This window comes from Tamandua tetradactyla, chromosome 7 (assembly GCF_023851605.1).
Source record: "Tamandua tetradactyla isolate mTamTet1 chromosome 7, mTamTet1.pri, whole genome shotgun sequence".
NCBI classification, from domain to species: domain Eukaryota; kingdom Metazoa; phylum Chordata; class Mammalia; order Pilosa; family Myrmecophagidae; genus Tamandua; species Tamandua tetradactyla.
In genome coordinates, this window is record NC_135333.1 from 132,022,137 (window position 1) to 132,043,012 (window position 20,876).

The following is a 20,876-nucleotide window of genomic DNA, read 5'->3' on the forward strand; positions in this document are numbered from 1 at the left end:
TAAATTCCCTTTTATTAAAAGCCAATCCGTCTCTGGTGTGTTGCATTCCGGCAGCTAGCAAACTAGAACAGTTGGGTAGGTTGTGCATTTCATAGATGCTCAATAAAATGTGTCAGCTATGTTTGAGAGGGCTGGCCAGAGTCAGGATATAACATATAACTATAACTAGCAAATGCAGTAGTGAGCTGAGCCCTAGGTAGGTTGCATCCCCTCACCTAGGTTTCTCAACAACTTCGACCTGAAATAGATAATGAAGCGTCTGTAACTTAGTAAAAGTTAGGTTGGCTTGACTCTGCAGGCGTGAGAGTTTTTAAAAATACCCATCCTATACTCAAAAGTAATTTTTTAAATTATACATTTATTGTAGAGGAACCTGCACAGCAAAATGTATTGAAATCTATATTCTGCAACAACACATCCTGCTTCTCCTTTATCTCTTTTATTGAACTCTGCTAACCCAACCCATAGGAGTTAGTGTCTTTTTTGCCATCTCTTGCCTCTCTTCCCATTCCCCACCACATATTTTTTATTACGTCACAGATTTTCAATCAAGGTTAGATAACATTAAATTTAATCAACATTTTAAAATACATCAGAATACATGACATTTATTTATGTTTTAATTTATGCTTGTGTATGCCACATTCGATAAAAAGATGAAATAAGTTTAAAGATTGAAAGTAAAAATAAAACACCTACTTTCCAGAAAAGCTTTTTCAGAATGAAGTTTTCCTGTGCTGCTATTTTAAGTTCTGTAATTAAATCAAGCATCTTCCTCAAGGTATTGTTTTTAAGAAAAAGTTCAGATTTAAGTTGACTGAAGTGCTTAATTTTCTCCTCAGATCTACAAAACACAAAAATTTTTCCATTTTTTTCCATTTGAAAAATGATTAAAAAACAGCAATTTAGGAATATCAACTATTATTGACAGGTTTATAAAACTACTTCTACTGGATATAAATATAGTTTTGTACTTCTAGCTTTATTACTTACCAGAAGAACTTGCCCTCTTTAAACTGAACTGTTTCTATTTTTTTTTTTTTACATTTTATTGTGGTTATATATATATATACAACACAAAATTTCACATTTTAACCACTTTCATGCGTACAATTCAGTAATATTAGTTACAGTCACAATATTGTCCTACTATCACTACCATCCATTACTAAAACTTTTCATTACCACACAAAAAACTCTGTTATTAAGCAGTAACTTCCTCCCCTTTCTTCCCCAGCCCCTGGTAACCTGTAATCTGCTTTCTGTCTTAATGAATTTGGCCATTCTAGGTATTTCATATAAGTGAAATCATCCAATACTTGTCTTTCATGTCTGGCTTATTTAATTCAACACAGTGTCTTTAAGATTCGTCCATGTTATAGCATATATCAGAACTTCATTCCTTTATGAATGAAGAATATTCCATTTAGGATATATCACATTTTGCTTATCCATTCAGGTGACACTTGGATTGCTTCCACCTTTTGGCCTTTGTGAATAATGTTGCTATGAACACTGATGCACAAATACCTGTTCAAGTCTCTGCTTCAATTTTTTCTTGGTATGTACTTAGCAAATTGAAACTATTTTTTACTCTCCAAGCATATTTTTTGCCTATACTCCTTTATTCAAGCTGTACCCATGTAGAAATACTCTTCTCTCACTGTCCCTGGTAAACTCCCATCCCTCTTTCATAGCCTAGGTCGGGATCTGATAAACTCTAATTGTTCATATACCATTTATCATAATCTATGCATCATCTATAATACTATTTGTTTCATTTTTGTTTAAATCAATTCACTGGTTTGTTTTACTTTGCTTAAAGACATTTACTTATAAAGGAAACTTTGTATCCCTACTTTACATGGAAAATACTGGTCATTTGTCATAATTAGCATGTAACTATGAAAATAGCATGAAATCAACACAGATTCTAAGCAGATGCCCCATACTCCCAGCCCGAGGCCTCTCTCTTTGAGGAAAAGTAGGTGAACAAGAGTTAACTGCCACAACTGGTGCTGAGCCAAGAGGTTTTCCTTGATGAAATCAAACTAAAAGGAGTCTCACTGTGGAATTCAAAGTTATTCCATGCCATGTCAGAGTATTACCTGAAAGCATCTCTCACCACTAACCCACATGTGGTCCACACTTCAGGAAAAGCTGGCTGAGCTAAAAATAAGTAGTGCTTTCTTCTTAGAGTGTTCCCTAATTCCAGCAACTGAATGTGGCCCCTCCTATAGTACTTTTTTCACACTTCTTAGTCACACTAATCCTATTCCACTTTATTACCATTATTTGTGTACTTGTCCTAGCTCCTCTGCTTGATTTCCACAACTTGAAACAATATCATCATGTTAAATACTGTTCCCCCTTCCACTGTACTCACTAATAACAACCTGCACTTGAGCACAAACTTACGTGGCAGGCTCTGGCCTGGGTACTTTTCATGGATTAGTTCATTCAATTCCACTTAGGGGACTGAGTTGGTAATTCCTATTGCATAGGAATGTAAAGAGGTTAAGTAATTTATCCAGGTTCACACAACTAATGATTCAGAAAACCAGGTTGCAAAGTAACAGCAGGAGAGATGTTTCATGTTCTAGGTAGATTGACGGAATAGTCCTAGAATTTCTGACTTGAGGTAAAAACATTTTGTCCCTTGCCCCAAAAACCAATGATACCAGCAACTTACCCCAATACTACTACCTGAAATATTGGTTCTTGCTCACTACCTCCCCTTTATTTAAATAAATCTAAGACATTCTTTTCCATCCAATCAATTAAGACTTTGTGAAAAACAGTTCCTCTTCTCATGGGGCCCCTGGGGGAGAAATGATCATTAAGCATCCACAATAGCCATCAGAGAGGTAAAAGAATGCAGTGATTGTGAGCATGGAGGCTGAGGTCAGAGGGAAGATCAGAACCCTAGAGCTGCCCCTTCTTGGCTGGTTTATTACCTTGGGCAACTTACGTAGCCTCTCCGTGCCTCGGTTTCCTCATCCATAAGGTGAGGGATGATGATGCTTTGTGCTGTTTTGATACTTTAATTGGTTAATGCATGTGCTTAGCATACAATGTTTACTATGTTACCTCAATAAAATAGGAATAAGCTTTGAGATTTCACTTTCCTATACATACATTTTTAATTACTACTGCATTTCATTTAAAAATAACTTTCATAAAATCTCTCAACTCTGAGAACTCCAAAAACTACAAATGTAGTTTTCACAGACAGATAGGCTTAGAAAAGCAAAAACTCAGATGAAAACACTGTGCCTGAGGAATTATTTTTTAATTGATATTCCAGTTTTTCCCATTACAGTCAGAAATTTGCTAATAAACCATAAGAGAAACAAACTGGTTTTAATCCTTTGCCACCTATGATAATAGATTGTGATAACAAAATTTTTATTCTTATAATTCTATACTTTTTTCATAGAAGCCAAAAAAATTCATAGAAAAACTCATATTAATCTCTTCATATGAAAAATCAATTCATATGTAAACCAAGGTCTCATATATATCATAAATGCAAATTCGAGTAGGCATTCTATATTGCTACAGAGAAGTTACTTACAATCACACTTTCTTTGGACATTCAGAGAATATTTGTTTTTCTATGGATGACAAACATCCTTTGTCTAATTTAAATAAGAAAAATTCTCATGCCAGAAAACTCCATTATTCAGTGGAGTTGGGGGGGCGGATCTAAATGTTGTATTTTCATCAGCTGGAAGACATAAGTTCACTAAAATAATGTTGCAAGAAAAATTCCTGAACTACTGATAAACTCAATTTTTCCTGAACATTTCATTCTGAACTTTTCATTTCCTCATTTACTATAAATACTCCATTACATTTGTATAAAGCTTCACACTTGGAAACGGTTTTAACATACATTGTCTCATAAATGCTGTGTGTTATGTTCACAATGGTCAGGTTAGAGAACTGTCATGTCTGTGACAGAGCTCTAATTTGAAAATCCAAACGATATTTACTCCTTTGAAACTGGAGATACCTAGCAGGTAGAGACCATTTCTTGTGTATCTTTGTAGTCTTCACGGTGCATTCTAAATCACTGCACTTCAAAATATGTTTTACCCTTCTGAATTAACTTTGCAAGACCTCTGTTTTTCCTGAATCAAGATACTGGCCAAACTCTCTCTTTTGCCAGGGAGGATAAATTTCAAGCCATACTTTTATACAAAGTTAAGATCTATTTTATTATACAACTAACTCAAAAACTACTTTAAATAAAGCACTAAAATTAAAATATACTTTTAAAGAGTTAACATATGAAAACATGTAGAAATTCCAAGCTATCTCTATAACCATCTTCTTTTTATAATAAATCCTAAACATTATGCCATTTAACCCCCACATGCTTCAGAATGCATCTCTAAGTAAAATGAATATTTTTTTTACAAAATCATCATCATACCCAACAAATTTATCAATAAATTGTCTAATAATTGTCTAAAAATTGTCTCCAATATTGTCTAATACTTAGTCCATATTTAAATGTTCTGTATTGTCTTAAAATGTCTTCTTATATTTGGTTTTGTTTAAATTAGGATTTAAATAAGGTACTCGTTATATTTAAAGCTTTAAAATATTTTATTATGAATAATTTCAAATATACACAAAAATGGAGAAAAGAGTATATGGAACCCCCACATATTCATCACCTAGTTCAATACTTTTCAGTATTTTGCTTATCTTGTTTTATTTATTTCCTTACATATACACATTCGCACCTGTGCATACATACATTTTTTTTTTGTATGCGGTATGATGGGGGTCACATTTTATTCTTTTTCCATTGAGTATCCCATTATTGCAGTACAATTTGTTGAATCTTTGCTGGCTTTTTTTTCTTTCTTTCTTTCTTTCTTTGTTTTGGAAACTGCATGGACCGGGAATCAAACCCTGGTCTCTCACATGGTAGGCAAGAATTCTACCACTGAACTACCCTTGCACCCCGTACATACATACTTTTAAGTGAGATGCTGGTTCAGTTGTTTCAACAGTTATTTCACAGGTAGTGCTGAGTATTTCATTGTATCAAGTATTGATGCAAACAAAGACTGGTGGTCCCACTTTGGTGATGCTAAGATTGATCAGTGGGTTTTTATTTACAACATGGTCCCTCCATGCTGAAGTCCCCTTCACCTTTCTATCAAATGAGTTCATCCATTGGAAATTGTTTCACAAATCTGTTTCATTGGAGGCTGCAAAATGTTAATTTTCTAATTCTAATGTTAAACCTCCCACATTTAGTCACTGGAATTCTGTAAAAAGGAGGAATTTTGCCCTCAACAGCTAGGGCTATTTGGTTACCCTGAAATATAGTTCATAGGGAAAAGCAGGAGAGGTGCTTAAATCTCTCCTTTTGTTTGCTGATTTGCAGAGTGAGCAGATGGTGCCCTATTTACTTCTAATAGAGTCCAATGAGTTTTATATTTGTGTGTGTGTATTGGTATTGGGGGAATTTCTCTTTCCTCTCTGACATATTATTGTACACTTCTGAATTTTTATATCTTCATTGTATCTCAATAACGTCATTCATTTTTTCTAATGCTCAAAAGTTGCCACATGTTTGGCCACTGGTAGCCTCCTATACCCTTTAGTTAGGGCCCTGTGGACGGGGTGAAGAAAAGAGGCATTAAGTATGATACCCAGGACTTGAGTTTAGGTGATCTAGGGATAATGATATCATGCCCTGTGTTACGCAGCACAAGAAGGAAATTGCCAAGTATTGTTTGAATACGCCGAATTTTAGCCTTCTGTGACACATACAAGAGGTGATATCCAGTGAGTGCTCAGGTTTTCAGACCTAAAATTCAGGGCAGAGTTGAGGTTAGCAGTATAAATGCGGCCATCAGTAACAGACAGTGTAGAGAGGGAAGGGGGCAGTAAATGATCCCCCATGAAAGCCTATTATATTGTCACCTCTTACCTATATGGCTGCTGACTTCTGATTGCAGGACTGAGCCCACTAGCATATAGGGGATCTTGTAAAAGAGTAGCTTTCTGAAAGAAGGGAAAAAGTAGAAATAGTTAGAATTTTTGCTTTAAAAATTCCTTTGTTCTAATGAAAAAGCTGAAAATCAATTCTTCCTACTATTAGTCAATTACATACACTTACTTTTTAATCCTTTCTATAGTGCATGATTTACTTATGTAGCACATCTAGTGTTTGATAACCCCGTGGAGAATTTTTTCTAACATACTTTTTATAATCTTAAACATAATGTGCTCATTATAAAATATTTTATCAAAATCAAACAGTATAGACATGAATAAAGTGAAAAGCAAAAGCTCTCTGTTTCTCTCTTCTTCCTTCCTACTATTCAAAGCTCCTTACTAGTATCATTTGGTATATATTCTTCCAATTATGTACACACATTCATTATACTATATATTTATGATATAAATTTGACACTATTTAAGTTATATTAATTTGGAACTTACCTTTTTCATTTACTATATGGTGTATATCATTCCATGTCTTACATACAGATGTGCCTCAATCTTTTTAATGAATGCCTGGTATCCTATTGTCATTGATAAATAATAAATGTATTAACTGTTCCCCATTAATAGACACTTAGGTTATTGTGGTGGGTTGGAACTGTATGTACCCTAGAAAATCATGTTCTTAAAGCTAATCCATTCCTGTGGGTGTAAACCTATTGTAAGTTTTCATGACATTACTTCAGTTAAGATATGGTCCAGGCTAGGTCTTTTTTTTTTCCCAAAGAGTGAAAGAATTTATTACTACGCATGTAGTAGGAGAGCGGGTGGCCTAGCAGCCCAAAATCTGTCTCCCCAGGGTTAGCGGGTTCAAGGGTTTTAAGGATTTTAGCAGGGAGAGATGAGATCATTTTGAATAGCAAGTTCAAACCAGAAAAGGATACAGTGTTATCATTACCATTTCAATAGCAGGAAATAAGCTGAAAGGAGGACAAGCAGAGGTATCATTTCAGTACTAAAGGTGTAAGACAAAAGGAAGACAAGTTATCTTTCAATAGCAGAATCTAGCTGATAGGATTTACGAATGTCTGGGGCTGAGGCTAGTTAATGGCTGACTTCATTTGTCCAGGCTGGGTCTTAATCTTCTCACTGGAGTCCTTTGTAAATGGCATGAATAAAGAGTTAGAGTCATGGAAACAGGAAGCTAAAAGCAACAAAACCTGGAAGAGAAGGGAGAGACTAACAGACACCACTGTGTGCCTTGCCATCTGACAGAGGAGTCCACCATCACCTGCAGCCTGTCTTCCAGAAGACAGCCTCATCTTGGTGAAGTCTTGATTTGGACATTATCATAGCCTCAGAACTGTAAACTTGTAAACTAATCATTTCCCATTGTTAAGAGCCAACCAATTTCAGGACAATGCAACCGTGGCTCAGTGGCAAGAATTCTCACCTGCTGAGCCAGAGATCTGGGTTCAATTCCTGGAGCCTGCCCATGCCAAAAAAAAGAAAGAAAAGCCAACCAATTTCAGAGTATATTGCCTTCAGTAGCCTAGCAAACTAAACATATATTGGTACTGGGAGTGGGATGCTGCTATTGCAAATACAAAAAAATGTTTGTTTTTTTTAAAAAAAAGGCTTTGTAATTGAGTAATGAGTAGAGGTGGGAAGAATTGTGAAGTGCTTGATATAAAAGGCCTAGATTTCTTTGAAGAGACTGTTGGTAGAAATATGGATGCTTAAACTACTTTCAATGAGATCTTAAGACAGAAATGATGAATGTGTCATTGCAAACTGGAGGAAGGCAATCCTTGTTTTAACGTGGTAGATAACTTGGCAAATTGAATCCTGATGTCAGATGGAAGGCAGAATTTGAAAGTGATGAGGTTGGATATTTAGCTGAAGAGATTTCCAAACTAAATGTTTCTCCAGGCAGCTTATAGTAAAATGCAAGAGGAAAGGGACACACTGAGAATGGAACTTCTAGTGACAAAGGAACCAGAAATTGATGGTTTGGAAAATTCTGAGCTTCAAGAAAATGAGTCCCCAGAGAACAGAACTCTGTCTGAGGGTTTACCTGGATATGGAACCAGTCAGCCATTTCAGTGCAAGTCAGGACTGGAAATGCAGTTATCCAGAAAGAATTTGTGGAACATTCTTTTGTCTGAATGTTTGAAGTGTTGTATACTACATGCAAAACAGACTTTTTGCAAGATCTGTATATAAGGAACCACTGCCAGCCTAGACTAAAAGGGACAAAAAAGGGACAGATTGAAGGAAAAATGACTTGAAGGGCTGAACTGAGGAAACTTTTTGGCCCTTCAAGTCTGGAAACTGAGGTCCAGACTAATGACATCTTCTTGGGCCTAGAGAGGGAACCTATCCATGTGCATGGAAAGGATGCATATGCTCTGGTACTTGGAGAGGGTAGGCCTTCTGCCTCCTTGTTCAGAAAGAATGTTACTGCCCTGGTTTTCTCAGATGCCTGGGGCATTGTGGAGGGGCTGAACGCCCCCCAGATGCGTGACGAGGATGGAGCCTGGAGTCTGGCCAACACCCCAATGCTTGATGAGGGTGGAACCTTCACCCCTGTATCTGGGGAGAGCAGCGCTCCAGTAGTTGAGGAGAGCATGGCTGCAGCACAAGCACTTGCAAAGGTGGGGCTACCACTCCATCAGGCCCAGAGGAGAAAACTTTGTGCCACAGATGACGCTCAGAACTTAAAATCTAATGGTGTGTGCCCTGCTGGATTTTGGAACTGTTTGGGACCTGTGACCCCTGATTTCCTTTCAATTTCTCCCTATGGGAATGGGAATGTTTATCCTATGACTGTCCCTCCTTTGTATACCAGAGCAGATTAACTTGTTCTCTAGGTTTCACAGACAGAGGGAAATTATGCCCAGGGACAGATTACACCTATAACTGATTTTGACTTTTTTTAAGGCTTTTTGGATATTGTGATGGAATGAATCTATTTTGTATATTGAAAATACCTGTATTTTGGGGGTCCAAACCTATTTATTGTAAGTAGGTTTTTATGAGGTTACTTCAGTTAAGGCATCACCCAAGACAGGTTTTAATCTTCTTGCTGGAGTCATTTATAAATTGGATGCTACAGGGAGAGAGCGAGAGCCATGGAAACACAAAGCTGAAAACAAAAATCTTGAAAGAGAAGGGAGAGACCAGCAGAGGCTTCCATGTGCTTGCCATGTGACAAAGGAGTCCAGAATTGCAAGTAGCCAATCTTCAGGAAAAAGGCATCATGTTGATGAAATCTTGATTTGGACATTTTCTCGGCCTCAAAACTGTTAAGCTTTTAAGCTAATCAATTCTCATCATTAAAAGAGAGCCCATATCACTGTATATTGCTTACAGCAGCTTAGCAAACTAAAATAGTTATTGTTTCCTTAAATCTTTAGTGCTGCTGTTTCCCATTTATTTTGGGTTCCCCCAACAGATGTGTATTGTTCACCAACTTCTCTAAATAATCTTTTATTTATGTTATAGCTTTTTAAAAAATTATGTATTTATGGCAAAAAGTCAGAGGAATTTCTGAAATATTGCTGATTTATAACTCCAAATAGGCTTACTTACCCTTGTCTAATTCTATAATAACAAGTGGGGGCAGGGACGGTGGTAGGGAGAATGAACTTTTTCTTATTACTTTTGGCAATGTTCTATTTTTTTTTTTAAGGCTGCCTTTTTTCTTCCCTGTCTAAATGTTTATGCTTGCCTTAAATCTAGAATTTCAATTTGGAGAATATCCCTTAGTTCTTTAGCTTCCTAGCAGCTCTACTCACAACATATAAAGGGTAAAGACTTAATACATTTCATCTTTGTAGAATGTGAGATGGTAAACAATCCAAATGTAATTATTTTTGGTGAAAATTATAAGTAAAATGAGTTTCTGAAGGAGACTCCTTCTTGGAAACCCTAAAATCAGGATGGGCACCAATTTCTTTTTGGATAGTTTAAATTAATTTTACCTGGAAATATATAAAGAGTTCTAGATCCCAATTCCTTCTCTCAAGAGTATTTTGCTACCTCAATGTGAAAGATTTCAGAGCACAAGGGATCAGTTAACCAAAAATAAGTCTGAGTGACATAGTTTTTTTTTCCAATTTCCTAAAACCTATGAAGACACCACCAGGCCTAACCAAGAAATAATAACCAGACCGAAGTATTCAACCATGTCATGAAAAAAATCACAAACTTAACATATTTATATTGAATTAATTTCTTATTCTTACTGGAATGTTTACCTGAATCATCATTTATATATGAACTACTTATTGACTTACGTTCTGTCTTCAAAGAGATAGAACATACTTTAAATTTTTTTTTTTAATTTTGAAATAATTTCAAACTCAAAGGACAATTGTAATGTTCTAAAAAATGATCATGGTGATGAATATACAACTATATGATGATATTATGAGCCATTGATTATACACCATGAATGGAATATTTGCATGTTAAGAATGTATGTGCTTGTACTTGTTGTGTAAATAAAATTTTTTTTTAAAAAGTGAAGGGAGCTATAGACATTTCAACAATTAAAAAAAATAGACAACTGCAAAACTAATACAAACCCCATAGAGAGAACTCCAACATATCCTCCCCAACAGATAACTGGATATTTTAATATTTAAAATATTAAAACCCAGATGAACTGGATAATCTTTGCTATATCATTCTTTCTATCTACCTATCTAGCTATCATTTTCTGAACATTTAAGAGCAAGTTGCACACATTATGCTGTTTGAACACATAATACTTCCACGTGCATATCCTACAAACAAGAAGAATCACTTATGCAGTCACCTTAAATGTAGTTATCAAGTTCAAGAAACTTAACATCGAAAAAAGATTACATTCTATATTCCTCATGTCCCAATAAGGTCTCTCTGGGCTTTGTCTCCTCATTCTTAGAACCCATCCATTATTATGTATTGTGTTTGTCATTACACATTTAATTTTTCTTTCTTTTTTTTTTTGTTTAGATATAGAAACATGTATAACATAAATCTTCCCATCCCCCCTCCCTCCAAGCATACCACTCAGTGGGATTAATCACATTTACAGTGTTGCCATACACTTACCACTCTCCATTACTATAACTTTCCCTATACCCCAAAACAAAAACCCTACACTCATTTTTTTGCATAATCTCCCCAATGGCCCCACCACCACCCTGATAACTACACTTCCCTCCTCTATGAGTTTACATATTTTCTATATCCTTAGAGTTTACCATGGGCCTTATCTATAACTTCTTAAAATCTATAGTATTTTTCAGACTAAAGAATGGAGAGCAGTTGCTTAATATGTGCAGAATGTGTAATGAGGTTGAGCTTAAAAGTTTGGAAATGGGAGGTGATGGCAGCACATTATTTTGAGTATGGTTAACAGTGCTGAATGATGTGTGAGTGTGATGGAAAAGGGAAGTACAGAGTTATGAATGTCACCAGAGAAAAACTGGAGGTTAAAGCGTGGGAATGTATAACAGTAAATTTCGTGGTGGACAATGTCCATGATTAACCGTACAAATATAAAAAAGTTCCTTCATGAACCAAAACAAATGTGATGCAATTACTAGGAGTTAATAATACAGGGATATATGAAGCAAATTTACCTATTGCAAGATATGGACTATAGGTTAACAGGAATATTTTAATATTTTTTCATCAATAGTAACAAATGTACTACATGAATACTATGAGTCAGTAATGGGGAGGGACATGGGGTACTGGAGAATTTGGGTTTGCTTTTTTATATTTATTTCTTTTCTGCAGTAATGAAAATGTTCTAAAATTCATCATGGGATATGTGATGATACTGTGAACCAGTGATTGTACACTTCAGATTGTTGGTATGGTGTGTGAATATATCTCAATAAAACTGCATTAGAAAAAATCTACAGCATTCTCATTTGCTTTGGTACTAACTTAACTACAATAGGACACATAAACTATGTTTATATACCCCTCTGTCCCTTCACTTTTATGAAGTTCTTGTCAAGAATATATATTTATACATTATGAGTCCAAAACCATTTATCATTAATTTTAATACATTTGCCTTTTAGATCTTTAGAAAGTAAAAACTAGAGTTACATATCAAAAATAGAATAGTACTAGAATTTATATTTGCCCATGTCATTATCTTCCCCTAAGATCCTATTTCTTATTGTGGCTTCAGTCAATTGTCTAGCGTCCTTTCCTTTCAATCTACATTCCTTGTTCATCTGATGGTGACAAAGTTTCTCAGCTTTTGTTTATTTAGAAATATCTCAATCTCTCCCTCACTTTTTTTCCAAAGAATCAATTTTTGGTTTTGATGATTCTATGTTTTTAATTAAAATTTCATTTATTTCTGCTCTAATCTTTATTATTTCTTTTCTTCTGCTTGTTTTGAGGTTAGTTTTACTGTTCGTTTTCTAATTCATCAGGTGTGTGGTCAGGTCTTTGACTTTAGCTCTTTCTTCTTTTTTAATGTAGACATTTAGGGCTGTCAGTTTCCCTCTCAGTACTATATTCGTTGCATCCCATAAGTTTTGATATGTTATGTTCTCTTTTCATTTGTCTCCAGATATTTACTGATTTCTCTTGTAATTCCTTCTTTGACCCACTGATTGTTTAAGAGTACATTGCTTAACTTCCAAATATTAGTGAGTTTTCCAATTCTCCACCTGTTACTGACTTCAAATTTCATTTCTTCATGATCAGAGAAATTGCTTTATATAATTTCAATTTTTTAAATTTATTGAGTCCTGTTTTGTGACCCAAGATGTGTTATACCTGGAGAACGATCCATGAGCACTTGAGCAGAATGTATAGCTTGTTGTTTTGGGGTGCAATGTTCTGTAAATGTCTCTTAGGTCTAGTTCATTTATTATATTATTCAATTTCTCTGTTTCCTTATTAATCCTCTGTCTAGATGTTCTAACTATTGATAGGAGTGGTGTATGGAAATTTGCAACTATGATTATAGAGATGTCTTTATCTCCCTTCAGTGTTGCCTGTGTTTGTCTCATGTATTTTGGGGCACTCTGGTTAGATGCATAAGTTTTTATAATTGTTATTTCTTCTCGGTAGACTGCCCCTTTTATTAATATATAATGTCCCTCTTTGTCTTTTAACAATTTTGTCCAAATCTAGTATAGCTACTGTAGCTCTTTTCTGATTACTGTTTGCATGCAATATCTTTTTCCAACCTCTCACTCTCAACCTGTTTGTGTACTTCAGTCTAAGGTGAGTCTCTTATAGACAGCATATAGATGGATATTTTTTAATCCATTCTGCCAATTTGTGTCTTTTGATTGGGAGGTTTGAACCATTAACAATCAGTGTTATAACTGTAAAGGCAATACTTACCTTAACCATTTTATCCTTTAGCTTTTATTTGCTATACCTTATTTTTGTCTCTTTCTTTACTGTTTTAGTTACTCTTACTGGTAATCTTCATTTCTACACTCCTTTAGGTCTCTCTCATCTGTGTTTTCTCTATCAGTCTATTGCACACCCTTTAGTATTTCTTGTAGGGTTCATCTCTTGTTGATGAACTCTGTCAGTTTTGTTTATCTGTGAATATTTTGAACTCTTCCTTATTTATTTTTTATTTTTTGCATGGGCAGGCTCCAGGAATTGAATCCAGGTCTCCAGCATGGCAGGCGAAAATTCTGCCACTGAGCCACCATCACACCGCTCTCCCCTATTTTCAAAGGGCAGTTTTGCCACATAAATAATTCTTGGTTGGCCGTTTTCTCTTTCAGTACCTTAAATATATCATATCACTGCCTTCATGCCTCCCATAGTTTCCAATGAGAAATTAGCATCTATTGTTATGGATACTCACTTATATGTAATACATCTTTTTTTTGGCTTTTGGGGTTCTTTATTGTTGGCATTTGACAGTTTGATTATAACACGGCACAGTGTGGGTCTATGTGGGTTTATCCTATTTGGAATTCTTGAACATTTTGGATGTATTTAGTCATGTCTTTTGTTAAATTTGAGAAGTTTTCAGTCATTACTTCTTTGAATAGTCGCTCTGTCCCTTTTGTCTTTCTTTCCTTCTAAGGACTCCCACATTATATCCATTGGTACATTAAAGGTGTCCCCAAGTTCATCAGGCTCTCTTCACTCTTTTCCATTCTGTATTTCTTCTGCTCCTCAGATGGGATGATTTCAACTGTCTTATCTTCAAGTTCTTTCATTCTTTCTTTTGCCAGCTCCAGTCTGCTGATAACCACTATAAGGATTTTTCATTTCTGTTACTGTGGTCTTCACCTCTCTTTGGTTCTTTTTCATAATTTCCATCCCTCTATTGATTATCTCTTTGTGTTCATCTACCTTTTTCCTAATTTCCTAATTTGTGCATATTTTCCTTTAGCATTTTGAGCATATTTAGGACCATTTTTGAAAGTCTTTGTCTGGTATGTCCCAGGTCTGGGTCTCTTCATTGTTAGTTTCTAATGTTTAATCTTCTTTGCCTTGGCCATTCCTTTCTGTTTCTCAGTAGATTTTAGAAACTTGGACATTTTTGATGTGTTATCACTGGAGTTTAGACTCTGAAGTGTTTGCTTCTTAAGTTTCTATCTAGCTGGTATTCTAGCAGAGCTTTCCTTGAATGACAGGAGCAAAAATAAATAAATAAATAAAAGAAGATTTTTTAAAAAAACACACCTTTTCAGATTGCAGATTGACCTGTATAAGCATTCTCCTTCAGTGCTTATCCATACAATAAGTTTAGAGTAGTTCCTGGTCAGGATGGAATGGCCTCCCTCATTCTTTCTGCACACATATCTTGCCTGGGACCTGCACCTTTGGCTCTAGGAATTTCCACATTTACATGGCTACGAATGTCCCCTCTTCTATAGGAAGTAATTTCCTCACAGTCCCAGACATTGCACCATTTGTCCATTAGCCAATAGTCCCTTGCCCCAGGTAGCCACTTGACTGCTCTCTCACAGTGTTCTGTAGGAGTTTCACCACTCGTCTTCTATACACAGGACAAGTTCTGGGGTAGCAAGTTTCTCAGGCCACCACTAGATAGCGGGCAAGACATATATGCTCCCAGATGTGCATGAGGGTTACTCTGCTCCCGACAGAATCAATACCAGGGATCTGCACTTGGAGAGTAGGCTGGCTTAGTGCCAAGCCTGTGAGGAGTGGAGGAAGGGCCAGCCCAGGGCACCAAAAGATCCTACTGCTTTTAAAAAACATAGCCTTTTTCTTGATTCTGCATGTATGCCAGTACTCCAGTCCTTTAACTATTCTCTGGGGCTTTGAGAAAGATACTTCTGCCATTCCTTCCTGGTTGTTCAAAGTTTCTCTGGGGTGATGTATTCTTGAAGCATCTCACTCTGCCATCTTGACTGGAGTGGGACCTAGAATATTTCTTTTACTTATAGCATCTAACCAACTCATAAAGATAATTCCCCTCCACCCACATTCATTTCAGTGGTCATAGAAAAAACTCAGACTACCTGGACTTGAATGCTAGCCCCATATTAACTGTGCACATTGGCACAGATCATTTAATTTCTCTGTACCTCAATTTCCTTATCTATATGATGGGAAAATACAACCCTCATAAAGCAGTTGTGTAGATTAAATGAGTTTATATATATATATATATATATCATGAAAACAGGGCCTACCAGATAATAACAATACATCTGCAGAGTTGCCCCTGTGTACATACTTGGGTGTATGTATATCTGTGCTAGTCTATCAGATAGAAGTCTGACTGAGCCTGGAAACATGTCTTGGGCTCGTCTTCCCAGAGTTTGTTCTGAGGGCAGAGAAGCCTTGTGTAGACAGCTGGGACAAACAAGCCTGGGGAAAAGGACTACCTGCATTAAGTCATTCAATAGAGCACCCAGGAAGGGGAGAAGGTCTGTTTCAAAGGGAGGAGAGGGGGCGTTCACTCAAACTGCTATAAACTGTAAATGGGAAATTCCTAAGGCCTGTGACAAGCACACGCCCAGGGAAAGGAGTGGGCTCCTGGGTTCTGGATCCATGAAGGCTCAAGATAAGACAGACTAGACCCTGCACTTACCATTTGCCTCCAGCTGATCTGATTGATAAGAAGGTTAAACTCTGAAGGAGACCACTAGCCAAATCAGAACCAATTTGCAAATACAGTGAAAAGTGCTTTTTGCCTAGTTTTATTTGTTTTGATTACCTCCTGACATTCAAGAAAATCTCTCTCATATTACTAGCTGGATACAATCTTAAGGAACAGCCCAGGGACTAATCCCAGAGTTAAGAATTTAAAACATTGAAATGTACATGGGCAACAAAAGATTACAGGACAAAGAAACAGGATATGATGACTCATCCAAAGGAACAAAAAAATTCAGAAACCATCAATGAAAAGGACTAGATTTTGGACTTAAAGACAGAGACTTTAATATAATGATCCTCAATATGCTCAAAGAGATAAGGAGAACACAGGGAACTAAAGGATATGAGGAAAACAATGAACAATGTATGATATCTCTCCAGAGAAATACTGGAGTTGAAGAACACAATATCTGAAATGAAGAATTCCCTAGGCAGTTTCAAACAGCAGACTGGAGGTGGCAAAAGAATCTATGATCTTGAAGACAAAACAACTGAAATAATTCAGGCTAAGGAGCAGAAAGAAAAGAGAATAAAAAGAACTAACAGAGCCTAGGAAACTACTGGATTACTATCAAGTATGCCGATATAATCATTGGTGGGAGTCCCAAAAGGAGAAGAAAGATAGAAAGGGGCAAAAGAAATATTCAGAGAAATAATGGCAGAAAATTGCCCAAATTTAACAAAAGACATGAATATCCACATTCAAGAAGTCTAAGGAACTCCAAACGGGATAAAGCCAAAGAGAACCATGCCCAGACAAAGGGTAATCAAATTATCCAATGCCTAGGACAAGGAGAGAGTTGTAAAAAGCTGCAAGAGAAAAATATCTCACATATAAGGGAGCCTCAATAAGATTAAATGCTGATTTCTCCTCAGAAACTATGAGGCAAGAAGGCAGTGGTACTAAATATTTAAAGTACTGAATGAAAACAATTGTCAACCAATAATTTTATACCTGAAATGACTTTTTTTGAAAAAAGACTGAGAGATTAAGATATATGCAGGTAAACAAAAGCTGAGGGATTTCATTGCCACTATACCTGCCCTACATGCAATGGTAAAGGGAGTTCTTCAGATTGAAAGGAAAGGACATTGGACATTGGATCAAAGCAGCATAAAGAAATAAAGACCTTTGTTAAAGTAAACATATGGGTAATTACAAATGGCAGTACTTTTGTATTGTTTGTTATGTAAATTCACTTTTTAGTTCTTACAGGTGCTAAAATATAAATACAAAAAAAAGTATGATAATCAGTGGCTTTGGAAGTACAATGTACAAAATATTTGTTTCCAAAAAATATAAGGAAAATAAGAGATAGAGGAATGGTGTATATGTATACTATTGAAGGTAACTAGGTGTCAAATCAATTATGATTGTTACAGATTTAGGATGTTGAATTTTAACCCTATGGTAACTACAAAGAAAATACATGGAAAATATATCCAGAAAGTAATGAGAAGGTACTCAAAATGGCACTGTACAAAAGAACAAATGTAAAAGTAGGCATTAACAGAAGAATTGAAGGATAGAGAATGTATATGATTTGCAAACACAAAATAGCAAATTGACAAAAAAGTCCTGCATTAACAATAGTTACTTTAAATGTAAATGGATTAATTTCCCCACTCAAAAAGAGATTGGGAGAATGGATAACAAAGCATGACCCAACTATACACTGTTTAGAAGAGACTCACCTTAAATTCAATAGCATAAGCAGTTGAAAATGAAAGAATGGAGAAAATATACCATACATGTAGTAACCAAAGTAGAATTAGGATAGCTCTACTAATATCAGAAAAATAGACTCTAAGTCAAAAACTTTTACTGGGGACAAAGAGAGTCATTATATACTGACAAAAGGGTCAATTCATCAAGATGACCTAGCAATTATAAATGTATATACACCCAACAGCAGAGACCCAAAACATATGAAGCAAATTTTGACAGATTTGAAGAGAGAAATAGACAGTTCTATATTAATCATAGGAGATTTTAATACACCACAGTCAATAATGGATAGAATATCTATACATAAAATCTGTAAAGAAATAGAAGATTGAACAATACTCTAAACTAAGTAAACTAACGGACATAGAGAATATATCACCCAATAAAAACAGAATAAACCTTCTTCCTGAGTGTGCGTGGACCATTCTTCAGGATAGACCATATGTTAGGTCACAAAACATACCCAATAAATTTTAAAATACTGAAATCATACAATGTATCTTCTCCAACCACAATGAAAAGAAGCTAAAAATTATTAAAAGATGGAGAAATGAAAAAAATTCACAAATATGGGGCAATTAATGCACTCTTTAAAAAACAACAAGTCAAAAAAAAATCACAAGGGAAATTAGAAAATGTCTTGAAGCAAGTGAAAATGAAAACCCAATATATCAAAACTTATGGGCTGCTGCGAAGAAAGTGCTGAGAGGAATTTATATCTCTAAATGCTTACTCTAGTAACAAAGATATGAAATCAAAGACCTTTCCTCAAAACTAGAGGGTCTAGAAAAAGAAGAATGAACTAAACAGCAAAGAGAAGGAAGGAAATAACAAAAATTAGAGCAGACATAAATGAAACAGAAAATGTAAAAACACTAGAGAATCAACAAAACCAAAAGTTGGCTCTTTGAAAAGATCAGTAAAATTGACCAACATCTAGCTACACTGGCAAAGAAAAAAAGAGAAAGGACTCAAATAACTAAAATCAGAAAATTTTACTACCAACCCCCAAAAATAAAAATGGCAATAAGAGGATACTATGAACAATTGTATGCCAACAAATTAGATAACCTAGATGAAATGCCAAATTCTTAGAAAGACATAAACTACCTCACTGACTCAAGAAGAAATAGATCAACAAACCAATCACTAGTAAAGAGACTGAGTCAGTTAAGAAAAAAACATTCCAACGAAGAAAAGCCCAGAATCAGATGGCTTTACTGGTGAATTTTACCACATTTCAGAAAAATTTAACACCTGTCCTGTTTGAATTCTTCCAAAATAAAGTGCAGGCAATATTCCCTAACTTATTCTATGAGGCCATCTTCACCTTAATATCAAAGCCAGATAAAGGCACCACAAGAAGAGAAAAAACTATAGACCCAATACCCTATATACAATCTATATATACAAGTATAGATTCAAAGACCTTCAACAAAGTATTGGCAAACTTAATCCTATAGCACATCAAAAGAGTTATACACCATGATCAAGTGGGATTTATCCCAGTTATGCAAGAGTGGATCAACATAAGAAAGTCAATAAATGTAACAAACCACACTGAAAGACGTGGGGAGGGGGAACCACATAATCACCTCAACTGATGTAAAAAAGGCATTTGATAAAATCACAATCCTCCTTGATAAAAATCCTTAGAAAACTAGGAAATAGAAGGAAATTTCCTCAACATAATATGGGCATTTATGAAAAACCCTCAGGTAAGATCATACTCAATGGTGAAAGATTAAAGCTTTCCCTCTAATATAAGAAAGTAAACAAGGATGCCCACTGGCATCACTGTTATCCCACATTGTACTGGAAGTTCTAACTAGAGCATCAGGTCAAGAGAAAGAAATAAGTAAAATTTTCCCTATTTGCAAGTGACATGTTCTTATATACAGAAAATCTTGAAAAATGTACAACAAAGCTAAAATGTGCTTTCATCAATTGCACCATATGTACCACACCAATGCAAAGTGTTAATAATAGGGTGGCATATATGGGAATCCTATATTTTACGCATAATTGTTCTGTAAACCCACAACTTCTTTAAAAAATAAACAGATAAATATATATATAACAATTTTTTTTAATTTTAGTCTTATAAAAAAACCACTTGTTATTCTGAAATATTTAAATTGATTTGGTTTTTCTATTAGAACATATGAGGTCTTTTTAATAGTAACTATTAAATAATAACTATTTTATTAAATAATAATAAAATAAATATTTATTATCCATTCACATTCTTTACATGGAGAAAACAGGAATTTTAAATATTTGAACTTGTCTTTTAATCTTTCACAATTTTTAGCCATTTATAAAACTTTCTGCTTCTAGCTTCTGAGTGAAACAGCCTTTCATACTTCTTAATATGATGTTGGAAGACAAAGATCAACAATAAAAAATATACTTTACTGAACATAATGGGAAAGAACCGTAATTTATTTTAATAAATTACTTGTTTTTTAAACTTATCTTGGTGTAGCAGAAAGATCCCTAAGTGGGAATTCTGATTCTGCCCCAAACTTATTATATAAACTTAAGTAAGTAACTTAAAATGTTTGGACTTGTTTCCTGATAAAATAAGGGATTTAGATTAGGTGTTATCTAAATAAAATTATCTGATACTATGATAATGACTCCCATTAGTTTACTTTTAATAATGCACCTAAAAAATACAGAAATGTATTGACAGTGTTGAACTTTATCTGAGCCCTGGGTTTCCAAAAAGAAATCTCCCAGCTAGCTGCAGAGAGCCATCCTGCTCTCAAATATTCCAAGATAAGATCCATTTCCATACTTCCTCTACAATCCCATGAGATTCACTTATGACCGCCTTGTTTACCTGCCTTTATAAAACCCAGATCCCCTTCTTTGTCTTGAGACACTTCTCATTAACGAACACTCTCCCTCTTGCAGCAGCACAAATAAAATCATCACCTTAATTGTTTGTGCATTTTGTCTTTCAAATATTATTAAATTCCGAAGCTAAATTTCCGATATGGGAAGATGGAATAGGGAAGGCATATTTGCA

The 20,876-nt window shown here is 35.2% G+C and overlaps 1 protein-coding gene across 8 annotated transcripts in view; it reads right to left on the reverse strand.

The window, feature by feature from the left end:
* The window catches only part of C7H12orf56 (chromosome 7 C12orf56 homolog), a 199,221-nt gene that overhangs the window by 92,677 nt on the left and 85,668 nt on the right, over positions 1-20,876 (reverse strand). For all 8 annotated transcript variants that reach the window (XR_013155772.1, XM_077111297.1, XM_077111292.1 and 5 more), the window contains exons 5-6: positions 5,960-6,033; positions 700-844 (exon numbers count right to left, since the gene is read on the reverse strand). Coding sequence is in view for 7 of the 8 variants with exons in the window: in XM_077111297.1 (XP_076967412.1) it covers positions 700-844; positions 5,960-6,033 (219 nt within the window). In the remaining variant the exon portion in view is untranslated. The remainder of the gene's footprint in view (positions 1-699; positions 845-5,959; positions 6,034-20,876) is intronic.